Raw genomic sequence first — 23766 nt, 5'->3', positions numbered from 1 at the left:
GATTACTAAATCTCCACAAATATGAAAGAAAATGGTTAAGCAGCTTAGGGAGCATGACTAAATTCCACTGATTAGAAATGACACTCCCACATTTGATAATTCCTTCCCTTGGCCCACCTGCCATGATGACTGACTTAGAAAGGTTTAAATCACAAATGAGTTTGGTAATTACTTGGATTGGTTAAAACAATGTGAAGCAAACATAAGGTTAACCAAGAGTGGAGAGGAGAATATATTTCATTTAGAAATAAAATGCAAAATTTCCACGTTGCTCCAGTTGTTTTTCTAGTTAACTGAACACATGAATAGCAAAAGGGAGTTTTTTTCCCCTACCCACTCAAATGCAAGTTGAAGTTTTTTGAAGGAAAAGCAATAATAGACTAAAATGATACTTTTTAAAGCAAGTTTCTCCTAGAGATCTATGTCTCTAGGAGACATAGAGGAGAGGTGAGGGAAAAGCCTCCTAATGCATGAGTTTGCCATGAGTTTTTAACTAGAGCTAGTAATCTTGTATTCAAGTATTTAGTATTTCAAATATTTAGTATCTGCCCTGTGAAACTGTGAAAGTTTACAGAGTCATAGAAGGCCAAATTTTGAATCTTCTGTTTAGTAACAATATCTTCCATCTACATTCCAACAGCTGTTTAAAAATACAATACACTGAAATAACATGGTTTATGACAGGTTATTTGGCAAGTTATTTGGCAAACAGTACAAAAGTATTATTTGTCCCACAGAGCCACTGATGACAATGCTCCCTTGTGTAACCTTTCAAAAAACACTTATGATAGAGCTCTCCTGTGTAACCTTTCAAAAAACTAGTTGAAGTAAAAAATTTCTCTCAAAAAATGTCTTTTGTGAGTAGAAAAAGCTGAAAAGCCCCATGATTTTTAAATATAACACAAAGGTGGGCATGTAGGTTTCCCCTAATGCAAATACCAGTCTGCTGGCCATTTTAGCAGAGTCAGCTTTGTTATGCTCCCACAGATCTTGCCCCGGCGTCTTTTTCTCTGGAGTTCTGGCCCTTCTGGAGCTGCCAGCCATGATGTCTCACACAGTTGCAATGCAAAGAACAGGGGTAAGTGAAATAGGGGAGGGAAAAGGATTTCATGTGGCTGTTGCTGTGCAACCAACATACTAGGGGACTACAATTCCCCATATCCTGCAAAATATCAAGGTCTTTTCTTTCTCCAAGGAACAAGCCCAACCCTTCCCCGACTTCTACCTGAGTCTTCTATAGCAAAAATAAAATGAAGCAAAGGAGAGAGAGGACAAAGGAAAGAACTGCAGATAATTATAAAGTGGATAATTCAAAATAAGAAGAACTAGGCCAAGAAAAATACCTGAAGGGTAACCATAAATTCCTCAGGCTTTGAAAGCATTTGGTTGTGCAACTTTGGTCTAAAACAAGCAAGTGTTAAAACTGTGAAAAAAATTCAAATTAGGAAAGCAATGAAAAAAAAAATTATATATGAAAAATTCTCTTTAGAACAATTACAATTGAATTATAATTGCTTTTTCTCAACTTATTGCCAAATTGTCTAGTTTTAGAAGTTTGAAAATCATGCCACGTAGAATTATTTAACCAGCAGATTTATTTTTTTTTTCCCTAAAAATAGAAGGGCAGAATCTTAAAAGCTGAAGTTCAAATGTATCTGCTACATGTACATGCTGCAGAAGAAAGAGAAAACCTTCTTTATTCTGCCCTGGAAATAAATATTGACTCAGATTAGACCAAAGCTCTCTGAAGTTCAGTAGTTCAACACTATGTCCTTCCTAAACAAAAAAACCCTTTGTGTGTAGGTAAAGTGTTCCTAAAAAAACTAAAATTAAATTAGAGAGTTACTCCAGTCATATGCTGCCTGTAGTCTAAAGCTGCCTCTGATGAGAGTCAACATTAGTTATTATCCAAGACTTCATAGCTTTAAGAACTACAGATGAGAAGCAGCTTACTATTTGATGGAACACATACAAGCTTACTTCATCATCAATAATTTACTTCCTTTCTCCAAGTTGTATTGACCAAAAGTTTTCTTTCTATGCTTTAGTTCTAATTTTTACATGTTTTCCAAAATGAGTGCACTTTGTAAACACAGGGAAAATAAAGGCAAGGAATCCAGATATCTTGTTGGTCTCTAGAGTGATAAAAAGAAAAATCACTGTATTTAATGTGCTTTAAGAATTTTTGTTCATCTACAGGGTTACTAATAATTAACCTTGTGTGTCAACCCCTGTTCTATGGACTGCTGGTTTTGTAAATTCATGTTCACATTGAAAGGATTAAAAGAATAGTTCAGCAGATTACAGTGCATTATCAGAGTGGGCAATTACTTTAGTCTGATTCAATTATAATTCTTGTTCCTGTCACAAGTGTACAGTATCAGCCTAAGAACAGAGTTGAAAACCTTTTCAAGTGTACCCAACACTTTTAAATATAAAGAATAAAAATTAAGACAAAAACAAAAACATTTTGCAAGTTGAGTGTTTGGTAGGCTGAAGGTGTATTCCATCCTAGTAAATGCCCTTATAATCCCCTTTCTGTATCATCCTTAGGCAGCTGTGGACACATCAGCAATGCAAAAACTGTCCAAAATAAATGTGATCTCATTAATACATATAGCACCTGAGAGCATAAACCACAGGGAAAAAAAAAAAAAAAAGAAGCAGAAGAGAATGGAATCTGTTACTTGGGTGACTGCTGGTGCATGTTTAGGAGCTAGTTCAGAAAAGATATTCCTGACCCTTACAAATATATCACAGACAGTACCTCACTAAACCTTGAATGAGAATAATTCTACAACTGCATGAGCAAAACTTGTGCCATTGTATTATAGCAGAAGCTCAGGAAATTCCAGGAAATCATCCCCTGGGTATCAGGGGCAAGAGGGAAGCCTGGAAAGGCAATTGCTTACAGAGCCTGAAGCCTGGTTAATGTCATCAGAGTGAATATTTGTGCATGAAAATTTCCTTCAAATCACTGATCCTCTCATCCCTCTCCACTCAGAAGGATTAACAGCAAAGGGAAATTAGATCAGCCTTATGCAGCTTCAAACTATGTCAGGTCCCCTCTAGAGAGAATCAGAAAGCAGTACCCAACACTCTCCAGTATCCAGTTGTTCTTTGTCCTCAAAACCGAGCCTTAACAAATACCATCAGTTCATTTTTCTTAGCAGATTTATTTCCTGCAGCAAGCTACCTGCCCAGCAGCAATTTCTCCAGTCTTCCAAATCTTTCTAGTGTCAAGGAAAATCTCCAGGGAAAGAAATTACAACAGCAGTGTTTCCAATGAAAGATAAATGTTATTCTTCACACCACTATATCAATGTTAATAATGCCAACCAGACTGTTGCAGTGGAAGAACAGGAGTTTTTTTCCAACTTTTAATAAGTGTGTCACAAAACACACTTATTCCCTCTCTTTTGGCTTTTACTCAGAACATTTAAATATAAAGACAAGAAGAATATAAACTAAGGTTAAAATTTTAACTTGTTACCAAAACCAAAAACAACCACAGGACATTACTGGATATATATAGGACTGTATTTCTCTGTGTGGCAATGCACATTCCCTTGGTAAGGAAGGTAAAGAACTGGTATTTACCTCAAAATTAGAACATCAGATAAATAATAATTTTACCTTGTGGCTATAGCTTCAGCAAGCCTATCTTGAGACATTGCAATTTTATACATGCTCAATTAGAAATTTTTTCCATACTTACCAGTGGTCCCCGGGGTCCTGTTGGACCTGCTTCTCCCTCTGGGCCCTGCTGACCCTGTTTTGGGGAACAAATTTGAAATGCAACAAACTGGAAAAGTGATTTTTTTTACACATTTTTCTAGATCTTTTGTATAAGATTAATGGCTTTACCTGTTTACCTGGATTTCCCATTAACCCTGGCACCCCAGGAGGACCTTTATTACCCTGTTGGGCAGAAGATGAAAAATATTAGCAGAGCCAATGGTTTGCATTTCTATTTTGAAATCAAAAATTAAAATAAGCAAAGCCGTAAGGTCTAAACACAATCAGCCTGTGTTAATGTTATAACTTCTGCCTTATTTTTAGTGTTCTTTTAACTTTGACCAAAACTTCCTAATTTTTCAAAAGACAAATTTCAGTTCCTTTGCTGTTTATGTGCTGACAAATCCCAAATAGATTTGATTGCTGCTTTCAAATCACAGAAGGCAATATCACTCCATGTAATTTCAGACAAAAATCATGTCTCAGTCTAGTTTTCTTTTTCAATCACTTACAGCTAAACTCAAGCATCATTGTCTGAAACATTCCTCCGTCTCAATCCTACAACAATTTTTTAAACTACATTGGAATTGATGCTGCAAGTTGGTGCTACCTAAATAGAGATAACAACCCCCGTGACTGAATCAGCTTAGGGTGGCTATGAATGAGCCATCTTATTACAAGCTGGTTCATTTCAAGATGAAGTGAGGTAGGCACATGAAAATCTTTCTCTAGCAACAATCTCCACAAATTTAAAAGGAAATGGCCTTCTTAGGGTATTACTTAATGCCTAGAATAATGAAAACCACATAATGTAGCACAAGAATCATGAAAATGTACAGGCAAAAATTGAATAAAAACTGTATTTAATTCCTTCAGCCTAAGGTTTGTCTCTTAACACGAGAAGGTTAGTACAATTTCATTGAATATTTTAGAACTTTAGATACTTTAGCACTTTATTTGTGCTTTAGATAAGAAAGACAATACCCAAGATGTTTTACCTTTGGGCCAGGAATGCCTTTCATACCTGGAGAGCCTGGGAAACCCTGAAAGAAAAAAGATTTACATTTATTTGTTGTTAATGTGATTGGAAATGGTATTTTTTTAAAAAAATTCTCATGCTTGAGTATTTCTAATCCTTTTATTTGATATTAAAACACTTATTCAATAAGGGACCAAGCTTGTATTCTTTCTGTTTACAAAGTAACAGATAAAAAGTATTATTCTTTCTTCATAAATTGCAAAAGTAGCATGGATAGGCAAGGAGGTGTGACTTTTTCTGTCTTAGACTAGAAATACATGCTTGTCCCAGTGTGCTGAGACTGGAGATGCAGAGTTTTACAGATACCTTTGGACATTTTTCATTCACTCCTCACTGCTCTGCAACAGCTCATAGCAAGTATGCTTTTACTAAATTGTCTTCCAGGCTTAGGATTTCACTTATTATTACAAATTTATGTCCAGTTCTGTCTTAAAATATCTCCATCACTATTCCTCACAGGAATTACTCCTATAGCAAAGTGTTTTAAAGAGGTTTCTATTTAGCTTTTGACAACTGGTACAGTTTTCAGACTTAGTTACTGCATGAGGATTACCTTCTGCAAGAGCCATAAAGCACCAGTGATTCCCTGTAAGTTCCCCACAGGGAATTCACTGGAGACCTCCAAGCCACCCACAGAAAGAAGCACGAGTGTGATGCATTCCAGATGTTCTGAGCCAGCAGAATATCAAAGGATGATTGTTCATGGAAGGTATGTCAGACTTGCAGCTCAGCTTTTCCTGCCCAGTTTGGGAATAGCTGGGCCCCAGCCAATATTAAGAGACCAGCCCTAATTATGGGGTCACACCATAGGATCCAGGGGGTCTCAGGTAGGAGAAACACAAGAAGAGTCACATCCTGACCACAAGTGTATTGCGAGGCCAAGCTCCCCACAATGGCATCCTAAGGAGATTTAGACTGTTGTGCAAAGGTTTTGCATACACACAGCAGAATTTCCCCTTGCATTACACACACTGTCCCCTGAGCCTTCTGCTTAGATTTTCACTAGAATTACTCCAACATCAGAATCAAATCAACCAATGCACAGCCTTTCTATGATTTGAACTGAGCCTACCTTTCAAAGGTAAAATACTCAATACTTACTGGCAATCCCTGGAGCCCTGCATCACCTGGAGCTCCAGGTTTTCCTGGTTCACCCTGTAAAACATTTTAAGTTGTAATTTATGCAAATGAAACATGACGAAAATTTTATTTCTGGAACACAGAATTGACATACTTTTGGATCTGTAGTACAGAAATGTTAATTCAATTACCCTAATAATGTGCATAAATCCATGAGCAGCAGCCACAAATTAATGAACAAATCTAGGGCACTACCAAAGCTCATAAACATGTCAATTGTGTCTTACTTTAGCTCCAGGCATGCCAGGGATCCCTTCACGGCCATCAACTCCTGGTAAACCCTGGAAAAAAGAAAAAAAAATTATTGTAATATTGAAAAGGTTTTGCCTAAGTCCTAACATGCAAAGTAGCATTGAATGAAGCAAATAAATAAATTAAATATACATACAGGCTCTCCTTTAGGCCCAGGGAGGCCATTTATTCCTCTTGTACCTTGAGGACCCTAAGAATAATAACAATATTTAAAAATTAAGCTGAAGACAATGAAAGGGCAGCTGAAAAGAATGTCAATATCTACTCATTCAGATACACATTATTTGGAGAGTATCAGTTATGCAATGTTTATATGCTATTAAGTAATTAATGTTTGCAAGTCAGCAAGAGTCAAAATTTGTCTGTGCTCACCCTTTCTCCCTTCGGACCTGCCTCTCCTAGTGGACCTCTCTGTCCTTGATCTCCCTACAGAAAAAAAAAAAAAATAGAAATAAAATCAGAATAAACTTCCTTGTATTTTTTAACTAAAACTCTCAGAAAACCAATAAATATAATTCACATTTGGTGAAAGTAGACAACTCAAAGTCACACTATATTTAAAAATGCTGTTTTTCAAAACTGCAGTTGACAGATATATTTTAAAAAACACAGCTCAAGCCATCATCACCTGAGCATTCAGGAGTGTCAAAGCAAACTATGTTGCACTTTTTAACACAGGGTTACAAGCACAGATTCTAGCTATGGAAGCAGAGAGCAAGGAAGAATTTAAGAAAAAAAATCAACTAACCAACCAAGTACCCCAAACAAATAAAACACAAACACGCTAAAAACCTCCAACAAAAAATTGCCCAAATCACCCTGTATGAGTTTTGTTCTGGTTTGATACCTGAAAAATTCCAAGCCACCCTAATGCACAGCAGGAAGAGGAAACCATAACATACTAAGAAGTTAAAATGGGTTCATCTACCTCAAATTCTTTGGGAACATTAAGACATTACTGACTTGATATCACTGTAATATCATTTATTCACCTGTGGGGAATCAACAGAATTGGATTAATCAGAGGCTTCTTTGATTCACAGCTGCAAAGCTGCACTAACTGGGAAGTGCTGGGAGAACACCACACTCTACTTACAGGTGCACCAGGAAGACCTTGGGGACCAGGATCACCATCAAGACCACGAGCTCCCTACCAAACAAATAGATAACACAAGACAGATATTAAAGTGAGCTGCTGGAGCGCTAACAACTTATATGTCCTCCTGCTTTGCTAGGAGCTACAAAGCCTCTACAGATGAGAGGGCTTTGTGTCTCCAATTTTAAAAAAAATCCATTTTTTTCTTTTTTTTCAATGGAGATATGAAATCAAATATATTTAAATATTAAAAAATATCAGTCAAAAAACAACATTCAGATAATTCTCTAAAATCTAGGAAGGAGGTAGACCTTTACATGCTACTTCAAAAAATCTCTGTGTCTTCTTTAAATATACCAGATCCTTCACCACATAATAGAATAACACCAAAATATGCAGGGAAATCATCAAGTGCACTGCTGCTATTTTTATTGCATATGTTTCAAGGAAACAATGCAATCAATACCCTGTAAATAAAGGTAAATGGAGAGAAAAAATGTTTTAAAAAAGATTTAGAGAGAACATGGAACTCATTAGTCGTACAGATATAGTAAATGTTTAAAGTAGACAAAACATTACAGAAAATATAGGCAAATAACTGCAAAGAATTAGAACACACAAAGGCCAGAAGAGTGAAGTACAAGATAGTAATAGCTTAGCCAACACATCAAAGATGTTAGGAAGGATCAATCATGAGAAGATTCATAATCAGGAGAAATTTGATGTTGCCTCTAAGGACAGATGATCACAAGATTTACATGATTTGACTTCTGGAGAAGGAGACAATGGCAGGATTGCGGTGTTCTACTCCTTCCAGAAATTTTTATTATATAGCTTTAACAAGATCATGAGAATAGAAATGTAGCACCCAGGTTTGAAGTAACAGACAGAAACACTTAGACAAACAAAAGGAAAATTGTCCAGCAAAGTAAGAACCCAATAAATATTAATCCCACTGGCAGCAATTTAAGACACAGGGATGTCAAAGAAAGAATGGGAAAAATAACAAACTCTCAATAAAAAGTCCTGACAAAAACTCAGATGATGATGGAAGTAAAGGGCTTTAGGAAGATACAAATCACAGGGGGACTACTTAATAAATTTTAGCTTTAATTAAAATGTGTGATGGTTTATAATTGTTATAACTTGCTATCTTGCTAACTACAGACTTGCATATGTGCAAAACTACCATAAATGCAAGCAGTGGGGGCAAGGAGTAAAGACTACATGTCTTTCATCAATCAGAAAGACTGAGCTACCTTTCTTTTTAACAAGAAGTGCAGTAGCTATGGAAATATAGCTGGCAGGAGAAAGAAAATACAGGCGAAATAAAGAAGCTTAAATAAGCTTTTAAAACACTCAGAGGTGTACATTTTTTTTAAATATAGGCAATTTTATAGAAAGAAAAGTTAATACTCACTTTGGTACCTTTAGGTCCCATTATACCAGTTATACCTCTGATACCTAGAATGCCCTGAAATAGAAAAGTATATTCAAATTATGCTTAATTCTTCTCATCAGAACTGTCCTAGTTTTCAGACAGAAGACTCAAGAGTTCTACACTCTTTCTTTACAATGATTTTAACTATTTTCTTAGTATTAAAGGAGAACTGTAACTACTGCTGTATTAGAATTCTTAACTTATATAGTAATTTGATATTTTACTAATTTTGAATTTTAAAAAGAGTAACAGAACTATCAGGCTGTATTATAAAACTACAAATACACCACAAGGACGGAAAAAACCCACTAATTTTTCTTCTTGGTTACCTCAGAGTTGAAGCATTCTCACCTGCAGCTTGTGTGAAAGGAACATGGCCAAATTTGCAAAAGTGCTAAGTTGTCCTAAGTGGGGGATTGGACAGATGAAGGAGATTTTACAGAGCCCCGGGGGCAGATAAAAAAAGAGCAAGGCTTTTCAGAGTACAAGTGCTAAGTTTATATGTTCACTAAGAGGCTAAATTGAGTAGACATCCTAATGCAGCAGGATGTATCATAACTATCATCACAGCTGTCATCACTTTCTCTCTATCCCTTTCCTTCAAAAAGTCTTGTTTTGGCTTCACTATCTTCCTCTTCCCAAGAGACTGACACTGCCTGAGATGTCTCCTTCCTGCAGAGACCAAACCCCTAGGCATAACATGCTTGTCCTGCAGCTGCATTACTGAAACAGCTACAGGCCATTCCCCACAGCTTGGGCAAACCCAGTCCTTGAGCAGGTTCTACGTTGGCAGCCTCTACTTGCTCCTCACAAAACTGGCTGGAATCTTGCACAGATCACTTGAAGCCTTGTCAGCCCAAAAGGTGGGAAAAATCATGGTAATGCAACTACAGCAGCCCCGCAAGGGAGATGAACGTAGCTTACTCCTGCTCCTCAGATCACAGATGGAAGTAAGCACACTGTGGTATCCAATACTTTCTATCAAAAACAACAACTCTCCCAGGGGTGAGTTATGCAGACCATGTCAGTAGAATACACTGGTTGGATTGCAGGTGGAGACTGGATACTCAACCCCTTTCATTCATTTATGTAAGGAGCATATAAGGAGATACAGCAGAGTCTACAGACTCTCCATCTGTGCCTCTAAAGCATTCTCTGTCCTTTTTCACATGGATTATCTATCTGATATCACTTTCTGCATATTATGAATCATAAATTTTAATAAAAATTAGTAAAATGAATTGGTCCCCACAGTCCTTTCAGACAGCAGAAGCTGCCTCTTACCCAAGCACTTTGTCTGCATCAGGGCCCCAGGGATACCTTTTCAGGATCAATCATCAGAAGGAATGGACCCTTTGCTTTATTTAGCCTGTTCTTTACCTTTTTCTAGTGATAATCCAGAGGTTTATGTTGTCATATGTTTATGTTCATAGAGAATTTTGTAATTTAGCATTTAGATGTCATGTGCATTAAGGTAAGTTCCTGTATAGCATCAAATCAGGACAGCAATGGCATTAAATAAATACTTTAACACCTAAGAAAAAAGCATGAGATCCCATCAGAAAATAAACCATAGAAATTAAAGGTGTTATGCCTGTTTCTCCTCTTTAGAATGATCCCTTTATTCTGTTCCCTTGTCCTTTCCAGTCACAGTAACCCTAAGAGCTCCTCATAGGGAACAAGCTGAAGAGCCTATGTGTCATAATGAAGCACAGTTAGTCAGGACAATAAAATAACTAGATATGATTGAAGGATACTTCCTGTGCAAAAGGCAAAAAACATCAGGGAGAAAAAAACCCTGTTCTTCAGTGGTCACAACTTCATCCTCAAATCTTAGCTAAGTCTGAATTTCAGAGCTGATTGTGTTTCAAACACAATGAAGTCAGAGTCGTCCAAATTGTGAAAAAGAAGATGAAAAAATGCAACTATTTTCACAATCTAAGCAGAACACAAAATTGAGGACATGAAATAGTTTTTAAAGATAGCCTTTCCATAGAACTATATGGAGCTTTGTGCCAAGCAATAATGTAGATTTGGAGTGACATAAATAATTCTACTTTGATCCATAGACAATAATGCAGAATAAAGAGAAAAGTGTATGGAAGTTTTGTAATATTTTTTTTTCTGACAATAATAAGAAAAAAATATATGTCATTAGGAAGAAAATTAGTAAGATTTTAAAAGGAAATACTTTACTGGAGGGCCTTGAGCTCCCACTTCACCACTGGGTCCTTGGTCCCCTTCTTCACCCTGGGAAAACAAAAGGAATGAATCTGTAGCCAATCCATACCATGCATATTGCTCTGTCATGGTACGAGGTGTATGTCCTACTTAATGTTTCCTGTCACCATGTCCCACTTGAAAGAAATCCAAATGAAGTCATACCACTTCCTCAGAAAGACACTCATTCAGGTTCACATTCCATTTAATTATGAGTCAAAGGGTGATTTTAAAGAAACCTCAGTACAAAGAATAATGATATTTTACCCTTAATCTGTCATTCCATTTTTCTTGGCATTAATGCCTTTAGGATTTTGTCAGGAACTGCAGTAACGGGACAAGAAGTAAAGGGTACAAACTGCAAGAGGGGAAATTTAATTCTTTACTGTGAGGGTAGTGAGACACTGGGACAGTTGCCCAGGGGGTTGTGGATGGCCCAGCCCTGGCAGTGCTCAAGGCCAGGCTGGGTAAGGCCTTGAGAAACTTGCACTAGTGAGAGGTGTCCCTGCACATGGCAGAGGGGTTGGAACAAGATGATCTTTAAGGTCTATTCCAACCTCTTAATATTCTAGGATTCTACGAATTCTTGTTTTTCCAGACTAAAAGTGCAAAAAGTTTTCTCTAATGGTTTTCCCTGCAACATTGAAGCATGGACAGAGGCAGGGCAAATCTGAAAATTTCTTGTAAATATTTCAATATTAAAGAGGTTTAATAAAAAGTTTCATTCAAATGAAACACCTGGAGAGAGTTAACATTTCAGTTTTCAAGATGAAGCAGATTTGGCCTCTCTTTATGAACTTACACTATGTCCTTTCCCTCTCAAATGTATTTTTCCATCTTATTCATTTAAGTACTCTTAATATCTGTGCTGCAGCTAACTTGGTAAATAAAGGGAATTATCCTGCATTTATATGTTTGAAAGTTTTTCAATTAATAAACTTAGCTTTAATTTTCTTTATGAGTTCTACAATAATTAAACTGAACAATCAAAATCAAAAGCAAGAGAAGTATGACTTGTGCATCATAATAAATAGATTGTACAGGTGAATAAAGAATAGAGAAGTGCCTTTGGTTACTCTGTAGTATCACTTCATGCATTCTGTTAGAACAATTAATACTTCTAACAGAATATAATACTGTTTTTGAAAATGAGGCTAAATTACTATAAATTTGCTAAAAACAACCGCATTTTTTTCCTCTTTTTTTATTTTACCTTATAACCTTGTTTTCCTGGTTCACCAGACTCTCCTTTTGAACCTTTTTGCCCCTAAAATAAACACAAAAAATGAAAATAAATTAATAAATAGAGACTATTCAAAATTAAAATACAGATTTCCCAAGCAGACATAGACTGCTGAGAGCTGTCTTGCTGTTCCCTCTCAAGCCCCATTCACTCCTCCTTCCTCACCTGTCTAGGAAACACTACTTATCAAGTACCATGCTCAAAATCTCTGCTTCTGGATCTAACAAGGCTGCATTTCTTGGCAGGTTAGTATTACTTCTTATGTTATCCCACAAAAATTTCCTGAGTCCAACAGTATTTCTGGAAACTAGCAAAGAATATCTTTTAAAAAAATCTTAGCTAAAATGAGACTCAAAACATGCTAATTTCAATTCAGTATGTTACAGGTCTCCCAGGAAGAGAAAAAGAAGTCAAAAAGATCAAGGATTTGGGGAAGTATTTAGAGTTTCTGGAGTCAGACCACAAATTATCCAGGAAGTGAATGAAGCAATCCTTCTCACACTTTAATCCTCTCAGGACCACGCATAAATTTTACAGTGAAGGTTAGAGGAGTAGCAAGAGATTTCAACAAGATGATGTTGTTTTGGCAGTCAAGAGCTGAATAACCATAAGCAACCACAGTGATGCAATCTTTTTTGAAATTAACAGGGAAATGTCCTTTTTCAAGTCAGTAATTACCCTCCCTAGTACCTTGAGACAGCACCTCTGGAAGGAATGCTGGAACAAACAAGCTCTCTTACCTTCATACCCATTAAGCCAGCATGTCCTGGACGGCCAGGAGGACAAGCACTGGGACACTGGAAAAGCATTCACATAGTTATTACCATATAGCTGAAATAAGACTGTCTGAGATTACTTAAAAAGAAATAAAAACATGGACAATTATCTTACCAACAGGTCACCATCTTGCAGGCCAATCGTTCCCTAAATTAAATTAAATTTATCAAAGTCAGCAATACAGAAATAATAAGACATGAGTCATTAGGCAACACAGTGATTAGACAAAACTACTATCCAAAATGGAATCAGAAATACAATCAACCAAAGCATCTCTCACATGGAAAGCACCTTAACCTTATTATAGGACTGCAGGTCCCATCCTTTATCTTAGAACAGCTTTTCAAAAAAACCCAAAATATCTCTCTTGCTTTTTAAACCACATCAAATATACCTTCAGTTAAATATAGAACAAATATATCCAAACCCCATTAGTTTCCTAGAGAAACCAAGGCAATTTCTACAATAAGAATAACTTTGTGCCATTCACCAAAAGATTCAGGTCTTTACAGAGAAAATTATTTTTACAGGGAAAACAATTTTCCCAAAAGTATTGGTAGATGACAGTTGCAATAAACTAGATGTCAGTGTACAATGAGGTTGACTCAGTGGGGGGAAGGCCTTTTCTCATATTAAATCAAATACTTGATGGAAGCTAACAGGAGGTTTATGAGGCACAACAGGGAGAAAGATTATTTCACAGCAGCTGCTGGATTCTCTGAAGCACTGTGGGAGCGAGCACACTGTTTCAGAGAAAAGCACAGGAGAGTTTAAGGAATAAGCTCCTAAAGAATGGTCTTGTATGCACAAGGATTTTTGAAAAGCCAAGAGTATTTGGGTGGCAATGTTATCAACTGGAGTGGGACTGTGGCACTCCAGAAACCTAAACCAGACAAAACTTAAAGGACTAGAAGCACTATACACCACTGACTACTCTTCTCCAATTTACCATTCACGTTTTTTGAAATGCTGCCTTCAATTCTCTGGCAACTGGCATTAAAACAAGAAACATAGCATAAATAAAGCATATGTATTTAGGATCTGTCCCAAAAGTGGGGAGAGAAGGTTCCCAGCAGAGGAAGACATCAGCACAACACCTTTCCCAGTGGTTTGCATTTCCCAGCCCCCAGACTGAGATGTGTCTGCCAAACTCTCAATTTTATTTCCCTGGGCAGGTAAATTGCCACAAGATAGAGGCATAACACACATCCCTCCTCCCCAGAGGTTAAAAACAGATAGCTGTTCCTCTGGAGAGGCAAAGCACCGCTATAAAGTTTTCTTTTATTCCCTGCAAGCAGATCCGATTGCAAGAAAGACATTAGAACTCAACCCACCTGCAAGCGTGTATTTCTGTCTCATGAGCCAAATATTTTTTTCTTCTCCTAACAGAGAAAAGCCTGCCTCTGCTGAGGTAATACCAGTGAGGCCCAACAAAGACTACATTTACAGTATTATGATTCACAGGGGAATTTAAAACCCGTGAATTTGCAGTTTACAGAAATAGGAAGGCATCCTGACAGAAGCTACAAAATTTGCATTTCAAACTGCCTTTTTTTTACAATAAAAAGTGGAAACTTGCTTTCTAAGTAGAAGATCAAAATCTTTCTGATATCCTAAAATCAGTATTAAGCTGTAGAACTTGGGGAGAAGATTTGTTCAAGCAGCAACAACACAAAATTCAGATGTAAGCACATATTAATCATATTCACTTACAGGAGGACCTGGAGGTCCTGGTAGTCCTGGTGGCCCTCTTTTTCCTGGATCTCCCTTAAAAAGGGTAAAATATTTTAGTTGATTGACAGTAATAATAACAAACAGCAGTCACAAAATCAGAGCGCACAACAACAGTGAGAAATTAGGTAGCTACAGAAGGACAGACTGGGTAGGCAGTTAAAACATCAGCTCAACACAAATCCCAGAACAGAATGGAAAAACTATTTTTTCCAGCAGAACGGCAGCCATGTTGTGAAACAGGAGTCACAAGAAAAGTAAAACATTTTCACCTGCTTTAGAAAACTGAAACATCTGACCACAGGACTATCTATGCACTCCTCCTCTATAACTGCTATTAAGTTATAAATAAAAAGAATTATAGTAACTGGCAAAAGGAGAGAGAGGAGAAAATCCACTTTTTCAGAGCACAAGAGGAATTAACCAAGTTAGAATTTTTTCCCGTTTGTGAAATTTTGATGCTGAGTGCTCTTATAAGTAAAGCGAATGTGGAACCTCTGCAAATTATTTTTTGAAGGTTTTTAATTAAAATAGATCTAATAATTGGGCAGAGAACATATTTTAACTTAATATTGTCATTTCAATATTAATTTTACATTTCACTAAGTCATAAATGCAATAAACAAGATTAATATAGAAAAGGTATTAAATCTCAAAACATGAGAACTATGGAGCCATTCCTTTCCATGCAATGCATAATTATATCATGGGATTCATCATTACAATGTATTATGGAGGCTTGGGATATAAAAGGATTCAGATGCTGACTGCATTAATGGAGAATAGGCTCACATGCAGCTTTTGAAAAGGCATCACAGGTGCAATTTCTGATTCAGGCAGTCTCTGAACTACCACTGACTGACAGAATGTGTGACAGTATGACAGAAAAATGCCATTTTATAAATAGCCTGTCCACTTCCCTTGGTATCCATTCTTGCCCTTCCTACAGACAAGACAGTGAGCTAGATGAATCATCTTCTGAAGCAAATTTGCAGTTTTTAATATTCTTTTTTAAATTCATTTATATAATTGCATTTAAAAGTAGGTTTTATTAAATAAAATTGTAATACTATTTCAGATTTCAAGTAGAAAAGTACCAATTGGTTCCAGCTTCCATTTCAGTTAAGTGTGGTGTCAAAACAGGAGTCTGGTGAAACTGAGTGCACAGTTCAGCAGTAAGGTCAATAGATGGAGCCACACTTAGAGAGAGACAGAGAAGAAACACTGAACTGCCATGTGCACTGGTGCGCAAATGAAAATCAGTAGTCTGAGTAGTTAAGGTTTACATTTCCTGTACTTCTGTCAGGTTTGCTTTTTTATTTCAGCTTTCCTTGAATAAGAGAATTAGAGTATGGGACACTCTGAAATATTTAATTCTAATCTGACAGGTGGCCCTGACTTTGTGCTACATGTTGTTCTTATTTCTGATGAGCTTCAAACATAATCCTTCTTCTACCATTGATCACTGCAGAGAAAAACAAATTGGAAATGCTGTAATAGCCCAAATACTATTTAGATGGCCCATTTTTTCTTTAAGTACCTTCTATTAATGGAATAAACCTGCATTTTCAGCAAACACAGCAGTACTTACAGGTGGACCAGCAAGACCTACTTCCCCGGGAAGTCCTGCTGCACCAGCTGGACCCTGCAACAACCAAGGTAAATATTATTTCTATACCATATAACACCAATGTAACAAACATCCAAGGACTGGGAACATGGAATTCTCACAAACAACAAACCATCCCTTCAGACATCAATATTCTTGCCCCATATACCACAGACCTACACAACACTTCAGGGGTAGCGGAAGAAAACATACATAATAGCCATAGAACATCAGGATTAAACCCATCTCTTTTTTCACTGAATTACTTTTAATTGCAGTCTAATAGCTTTATTAAATATTCAAACAGATTCATTGAACAGTATATTTATGAATTGTAAAACTGATACTTACAGGTGGCCCAAGAAGCCCCTTGCCCTGTGAAATATGGAAAAAAGAGATCAGAAATATGGGGAGGATTCCAAACTTAGTAAAGCTCTTTTCCAAGAACAGAGTCTTTCAGATTAAAAAAGGTGTAAAAAAGCCCCTGTTTGTTTCTGCAAAATTGTTTTGAAAACTTGTTTAACTACTGTTAATAATCAATTTTATTATTAGGTAGTCGGTATCAGCAGAGAATATTAAATTACTGATTAACTTGCCTTGCAGTACCATTACACATATTTATAAACATATATACATCCACAAGGGAGTGAAGACATTAAAGGCTTTGTGTTTAGCTAATTATAAGGTACCACGATAAATATATCTATGCTATAATAATTTCCTTCTAAAGGTACATCTGAATTTATAATAAAAGTGAACTTTTTTCCCCACATGCTTCCCTGAGGCCTAAATCCATTGAATTTATGGGTTTTGGTTATGAGAAAGAACACCAAACTTCTCCTGTTTATATTTTCCATCAGTGTTGTTCTGAATCATTTTAACGAGAAATGCCCAAGATATAATTGTGTTTTTGCCTATTTGGATGATATACTCCCTCTAAGAAAACAGATCCCTTGGTCTTGCATTACTAAAGCAAATGGAAAATTTTATGGAGAACAGTGTTGGTGATATATATGAAACACTAAAATGCAAAATCCCAAATATACTTAAATATTCAGGAGATTTGATGTAGTAAGGCAACTGGGCTGAATGTCAATCCAGAGTTGTATTTGTAATCCTGTTTAGAAAAGTCAGTATAACACGGAGAAAATTTCAAACATTCATCAGAATCATTCTATTTTAACCATTTAATACACAGCAGAAAATAAGCTTGCATAACCTACATAATGCCTTGCTACAATTCATCACATATATATCTATATTTGACTGTACAAATCAAACTTTCACTGCATCAAATATTCAGTATTATAATATCCCCTGTCTCTGAAAGAAGGAAACCACCTGCTTGCAGGTCTCATTGGAGTAGCCCTTGCTAACACACCCCCTATCAAAGGCAGGGAAGGTCAATGACACCAGAAGAAGCAGCTACAGCTACTGTGACCAGCCCGCACAGGGGCCCAGGAGAAGGCTCTCCCCTCCTCTGACCACTCCACTGCATCTCCTCACCTTCCTAGCAAAATGCAGGGACTCTGGCCAGCAACCCAGAGTCTGCGATCCCCGGTCTCAGAGGCACCTAGCCTGTAATCTGGTAAGAACCCCTGCTATCCACCACAAAGAGCCCAGTGTTTGCAAGTGTATCCTGTGCTGGACACTGTGTTTTAATAGACCTTAAAATATTTTCAAATTCTCTGTCACTAAATACACACAGTCCTCCCCATATGCCACATCAAATATCAGCTCATAGAAAAGTAGGAGGGAACTAAAAGAGAGAATGGACTGAAGAGTGCAATAGATGCACTTAATGTAGCAGCCCCAGCTCCATCTACCAGGACAGGTCAGAGACACCAGCATATTTAAATTACTTGAATAAAAAAGTTACTTGAATTAATCACAAGAATTCTAAGAACTTTTTAACCTTGTCATTTAAAAGATTATCCACCAAAGAGATGAGACAAAGAGAATAAATTAAAACAAAATTATGAAGCAGGAAAAAATGTAAAAAATGGGGATGATAACTGAAGATTGACAGGGTACATTCTGGGGAAGAAGAGGTGACAGAAGCAGAGAAGCAAATGCTGTATATAAAACTTTATGTCCTTAATATTCATTCTTGAAGATACCCAGAAGTCCTAACTTGGCTGATAAATATCACTAGAGGAGCATGAAAAACAGTGATAATAATTTAAAACTAATTAGCCTTGTACCCAAGGATTCTGATTTTCTGTTTGTACTGAGCATTTTAACAACTTAGTTATTGTGAAAAATGAAGTCTTTGCATAACTATCTAGGGACTACTCCACTTGCAAAAAGCCACTGACAAGTATTCAAAGCAGTGCATAATTACACCAAAGCACTCCATTAATCATGTAGGCGGTATGCAGATTCATAATTGTGCTCACTATGTTTCTGGTAAATGAGGTTTCATGGATCAAACCAAAGAAGTGCAAAGGTTAAACAGCCCCATTACTTCACATTGGCAGAAAGAGCTTCTCCAAAAGTCTCTGAATCTGAAAATTAGAACCATTGCACTCTGGCACTACCATTTCTACTTGGGTTTGTTGGGGTTTTTTTCTGTTTTGTTTTTACAGTAGGTGGGTTCTGTTGGGATTCTACAGTGGGGTCTTTTGTTTGTTTAGGTAACAGGGTTGTGGGGATTGTTGTTGTTGCTGGTTTGTTTTTTTTTGTTTTCGTGGATTTTGTTAGTAGGTACAATCTCACTAAAGGTCAGATGACCAGTACTGGTCATTTTGAGAATCTTCCAGTAGCTGCATGACTTCTTCAGTAGCATACAGCCATTCACCAGAAGGAAAACTGCATTTATACAGGCTTCCCTAGGAGATTTATTTTGAGTATTAATCTCTCTATATGGACTCAGCATGTATGGGTTAACATCAATGAAGCTACAAAATCAATCACTAGGCTTCTTCCTAACATGTGAGGTCTAAGGATAAATCTTAATAAGTACGAGGGAAATTACATGAGTTGACTAAGCATATCCATCTTTTCTCTTTTTAAAATAAATTGGAATTCTCCTTTCCTCATTATAAATATTCCTGTGGATTCACCTGAAAATACAAGCTTCAGTTGCTTATTAAGCAGAAGCAGAACAACTCCAAAGGCATTCCCTACTGAGGTTCACTGAAGCGTTATCACTTTAGGATTGAAAGTCTCAGGGCAAACAAAATCACTCAGCTTTGAACAATGTTCCAAAATCTTATCAGATTTATTGCTTTTACAGTTTCAAAACATGGTGACAAAAGTCCTGCTGCTCTGAAAAGAATCAGCATTCTACCTTGACAAGTTGGACCAGTTTCCTGCCTTCCCAAATTAACATCTCTACCTCCGAATTGAGATTAACCCTCTTTGTACATGTTTTATGCATTCACTTATTCTGGAGGGTTTTAAATTACTTATTCTTGCATTATTCTGCAAATGGTGAGCTAAAACCATGTATGTTTCCCCCAGCTTAGTTTTTCTTTTGGTTGACAGGCTAAAATGCCACAGTACTTTAACCAAGTATTTCAGTAAATCAGTTTTATTTTCCCATTTTTTCCTATCATAGAAGCACAGAATGGCTTGGTTTGGAAGGGAGATTAAAGATCACCTAGCTGATATTACCATGAGCAGGGACACCTTCCATTAGACCAGGGTGCTCAGAGCCCCATACAGCTTGGCCTTAACACTTCCAAGGATGGGCAACCAAATCTTCTCTGGGCAACCTGTTCCAGCACCTCACGACCCCCACAGCAAAGAATTTCTTCCTAATATCTAATCTAAATCTACTCTCTTTCAGCTTGAAGCCATTCCCCCTTGTCTTGCCACCACATGCCCTTGTAAAATGTTCCTCTCCAGCTCTCTGGTAGGGTCCCTTCAGGTACTGGAAGGCTGCAATTAGGTCAGCCTCAAACCATGTCTTTTCCAGGCTGAACAATCACAATTTTCTCAGCCTTTCCTCATAGGACAGGTGGTCCATCCCTCTGATCATTTTTTCCCATGTGATCTGAGCAAACACACCTGACAGAGTTTAACTACCTCTTCTTTTCAGCTAGATTGTATCTAGTAATATACATTGCCTACAACCCAGAAATTACTTCCCCATCTAGTTGGCATAAAAAAAACCAACAAAACAAAACAAAAAACCCTCTCTAACAGAAAAATCTAGGGGTTTCAGTCTACCTAGAACCTACCTCAGTTCTGCCGTTTTCTGTGACTAAATTCAGCTCATATATTGAGCCTGCAGACCAGCCAGCCATTATATTAACTATTTACCAAATTTTCAGGTAAGAATGAGCATTCATGAAAAATAAAGTGTCCACAAAGTGATTCATCTTGAGTTTGAACAGGTCTATAATGTCACATCTTCAAGAAAAACTTTATAATTTTCTCTCTGGCCAATTATCAAAATAATTGTTAAATATAAATCTAATGAAAGTTAATAGGAAAAGGTCAAAAATACAAATACACAAGGAGTGTTATACTAGAATACCATACGTCTTCTATTTAATTGAAATAATTTCTCCAAATTAAATCTAATTTTTAATTAACTTTTAATTATATGCTGTCTTATTATAATTTACTCTAGCCATGTTATTATTTACTCATCTTCCTTGAGGTTTTTCCTAAGCTAAATTCCTACATGCCAACCATCATTCACTTTTTCTACCAGCAAAATTCCTAAAACTTACAATTATTTTCAGCCCCTAAAAATGGATATCAGATCCATCTGCATGCTAACTGGAACAGTACTCTTTTCATGTCCTTTCTCATATTTTGGCCTGTTTTCATACAGAACTGCAAAACAGTACAAGGAGTCTCACAGAATTTACACTTCAGTGATGCCATTTAAACACATGGCAAGAAGTTGAAAACAGGAATAGCTGCAGACTCCCTTATGCAAATGAAATTTGGGCTCTCTGGTCTCCATAGCATTTTCACAAAGAGATGGAAAAGAATGGTAAAACTTGGGAATACATCGCACATGCTCCTTTCTTTTCTACAGCATTCAAACCAAATATAACCTTTCAGTAATATTTGCACACTTAGATATAAAGACAAAACTGTTTCTTAAAGTACTGCTTTTGTAACTTCTGAGATTTTTGAAACCTCAGAAATAGTTTTGGGCTTTTCTTCACTACATTTAATGGTAAGAAGCCTTCATAATAATACTTAAGATGCAAATATCCTCTTTGAACACTAAATGCATTACTTACTGGAAGTCCACGAGCACCTGGCAGTCCTGGCTCCCCCTTTAAAAGAACAAAAAAGAGTTTTTAAGAGGCATTAGCATCAAGTTTTTTAAGCAATATACAGGAAAATGTTCTCTCGCCTTTTGAAGGGTATCATTTAGTGGACATAGTCTGCAAGTATTATTAATTTCATTAATGCTATGCTGGTTTCAGTAAGACTTGCTAGAAAGGAAAGACTCTCTCAGTATTAAAAAGAAACAGCCTCTGGCCTTTTATTCCCCCACCCCCCAAAACTCAAGCATTCTTCCTACTCTGACTTCTGATTTATATTTCATTTGTTTAACTGATGATGAAGTCAGGTTTCACTTTGCTGGTTCCCACTGCACATTACAATGGCACAATTGTAATACAAGATGGAAAGGGCCTCAACTTTACTGAAGATGCTCAACCGTAATGTCAACAACGTAATGCCAGCCAGCATTCCTTACTGCTGGCTGTGGCAATGGAACCTCCTTTGTGCTGTGTGGAAAGGGCCCAGTACATGTGTATTCTATAGCTATGTTAGGATTGTAAGAAAGGTTGCAGCACCTTATCAGTCACATAGAAACAAACAAATATGCTGCTTTAAATAAAAATCCATCATTATATGTGGGAACTCAGCACACCAGTCCTGATGTGCAGAGTCACCGAGACAACCCTTGGGGGGCTCGGAGGTCCTGGAATGTTGCCAGAAGTGTTTGGTGGTTGGATTTTGATCCTGCACAGGACATAACAGCTGTATGAGGATGGGAGGATCACACGGGGATAAATGGTGAAGAGATAGATTAATTATAGTGTGAAACACAGGTTTTGGAATTTCGGTACAGGGGGGTTTTTAGGGGACAAGATGGAGGAATTAGGGCGTGTCCTGTCCTTCTTCTTCTTCTTCTTGTCATCCATCTTCAGTGGTGGTGGTGGCACTTTGGGATTGGTTCTTACTGAATGTGCACTTGTCAATAAGGGTGAAAGGTATTGGGGGGAAAAGGTAAATATCTTATACATAGTTTTTAGTATAAAGATAAGTGACCGCCCCGAGGGCAGTCAGTGCACTCGTGGCTGGCTTGCTGTGCTGACCTCGGTCGGGCCGAGAGAAAATATTGTAGATAAGAATTAATAAACAACACTGAAGACCGAAAAACCTGAAGACTCCTTTCGTCCTTTGGAGCGTGGGCTGCCCCAAGGCCATCCCGAGCCTTTCCAGGCCATTGGAACAGCCGAGGACAATTATATGCATAATTTTGTTCCTACCTTCTGTCCTTTTGGTCCTGGGGCTCCACGTGAGCCATCGGGTCCTGTGAATCCCTTTGGAAGTAAGTTATCTAATGTTAATTCAAGGGTTATATGTTTTTCTTAATCACAACAAAAAACATTATACAACATAGAAAAATGAGGCTATTAAATGAAATTAGTAACTGCAGGAGCCTTGCAATCCAAATATTTATTTACATGTACGGATAGAACTGCACAAGTTTAAAGTGCTAGCTTCTAGTGACAAACATCAGTGCCTGTGATATGTATCTTCAAGAATCACTCAGTTAAATCACAGTTAAATAAAGCATGTGATCTCACATGATCTTGTTTCCTCCTAATGGGAGATTGATGAATTTATTTCACAGCTAAGGTTAAAAGCAAAAACTTTCAATGTTGTGTGTTTCAAATAAAAGTTTCATTGACAACAACAACACAAAACAAAACCCCAGAAAGCCACCAGGCTGAATTTAAATTTACCCTTTGAATTTGTCTATCTGGCTAAAATTAAAAACTAACTATGATACCATAACCAGGAATTCATTTAGAGTTCTTATTTTTCCTTTTGTTTCCAATTTTGTAGTCAGTTTATATGGCTTAGAAATTTCCTGACATCCAGGAGAGCTTTTCTTGTATATTTATCTATTACTTTTATTTTTTTGGTACACTTCCACTTTTTTGGTACACTTCCAGCAATTCAGTGTTCACACAATTCTTCCAACAATTTGATTTTGAAAGCTTACATGATCATTACAAGCAACTACTGTACAGTACCTTTTTACAATCTATTAAACCTGACACTGAAATAATTTTTTAAATAAATGAGATTTTAAAAGTCAAAACTGCCTCACCAATTAAACACAGAAGGCATTATAAATCATAAACACCAATTAAAGTTTGAATAGACAGTGGAAGTACAGTCAGGTCTCTTTTTTCTTCAAGTGAAAAAAAGGTTCAATATTTCAAAAGACTGTACTCTGGTATTAAATTTTCACTCATCCACTAAT

At 37.0% G+C, this 23766-nt stretch overlaps 1 protein-coding gene across 1 annotated transcript in view; it reads right to left on the bottom strand.

Annotated features, from left to right (window-relative positions):
* Positions 1 to 23766, bottom strand: part of COL9A1 (collagen type IX alpha 1 chain) — a 62134-nt gene that overhangs the window by 20306 nt on the left and 18062 nt on the right. Inside the window, exons 11-28 of the mRNA XM_058802408.1 lie at positions 22760 to 22813; positions 21497 to 21532; positions 16638 to 16661; positions 16269 to 16322; positions 14660 to 14713; positions 13061 to 13093; positions 12910 to 12966; positions 12140 to 12193; positions 10903 to 10956; positions 8686 to 8739; positions 7266 to 7319; positions 6542 to 6595; positions 6306 to 6359; positions 6145 to 6198; positions 5879 to 5932; positions 4737 to 4781; positions 3868 to 3921; positions 3719 to 3772 (exon numbers count right to left, since the gene is read on the bottom strand). Of these exons, the coding sequence (XP_058658391.1) occupies positions 3719 to 3772; positions 3868 to 3921; positions 4737 to 4781; positions 5879 to 5932; positions 6145 to 6198; positions 6306 to 6359; positions 6542 to 6595; positions 7266 to 7319; positions 8686 to 8739; positions 10903 to 10956; positions 12140 to 12193; positions 12910 to 12966; positions 13061 to 13093; positions 14660 to 14713; positions 16269 to 16322; positions 16638 to 16661; positions 21497 to 21532; positions 22760 to 22813 (897 nt within the window). The remainder of the gene's footprint in view (positions 1 to 3718; positions 3773 to 3867; positions 3922 to 4736; positions 4782 to 5878; positions 5933 to 6144; positions 6199 to 6305; positions 6360 to 6541; positions 6596 to 7265; positions 7320 to 8685; positions 8740 to 10902; positions 10957 to 12139; positions 12194 to 12909; positions 12967 to 13060; positions 13094 to 14659; positions 14714 to 16268; positions 16323 to 16637; positions 16662 to 21496; positions 21533 to 22759; positions 22814 to 23766) is intronic.

Source organism: Ammospiza caudacuta, chromosome 3 (assembly GCF_027887145.1).
Source record: "Ammospiza caudacuta isolate bAmmCau1 chromosome 3, bAmmCau1.pri, whole genome shotgun sequence".
Taxonomy (NCBI): Eukaryota; Metazoa; Chordata; class Aves; order Passeriformes; family Passerellidae; genus Ammospiza; species Ammospiza caudacuta.
This window is presented reverse-complemented; position numbering and strand designations above follow the sequence as displayed.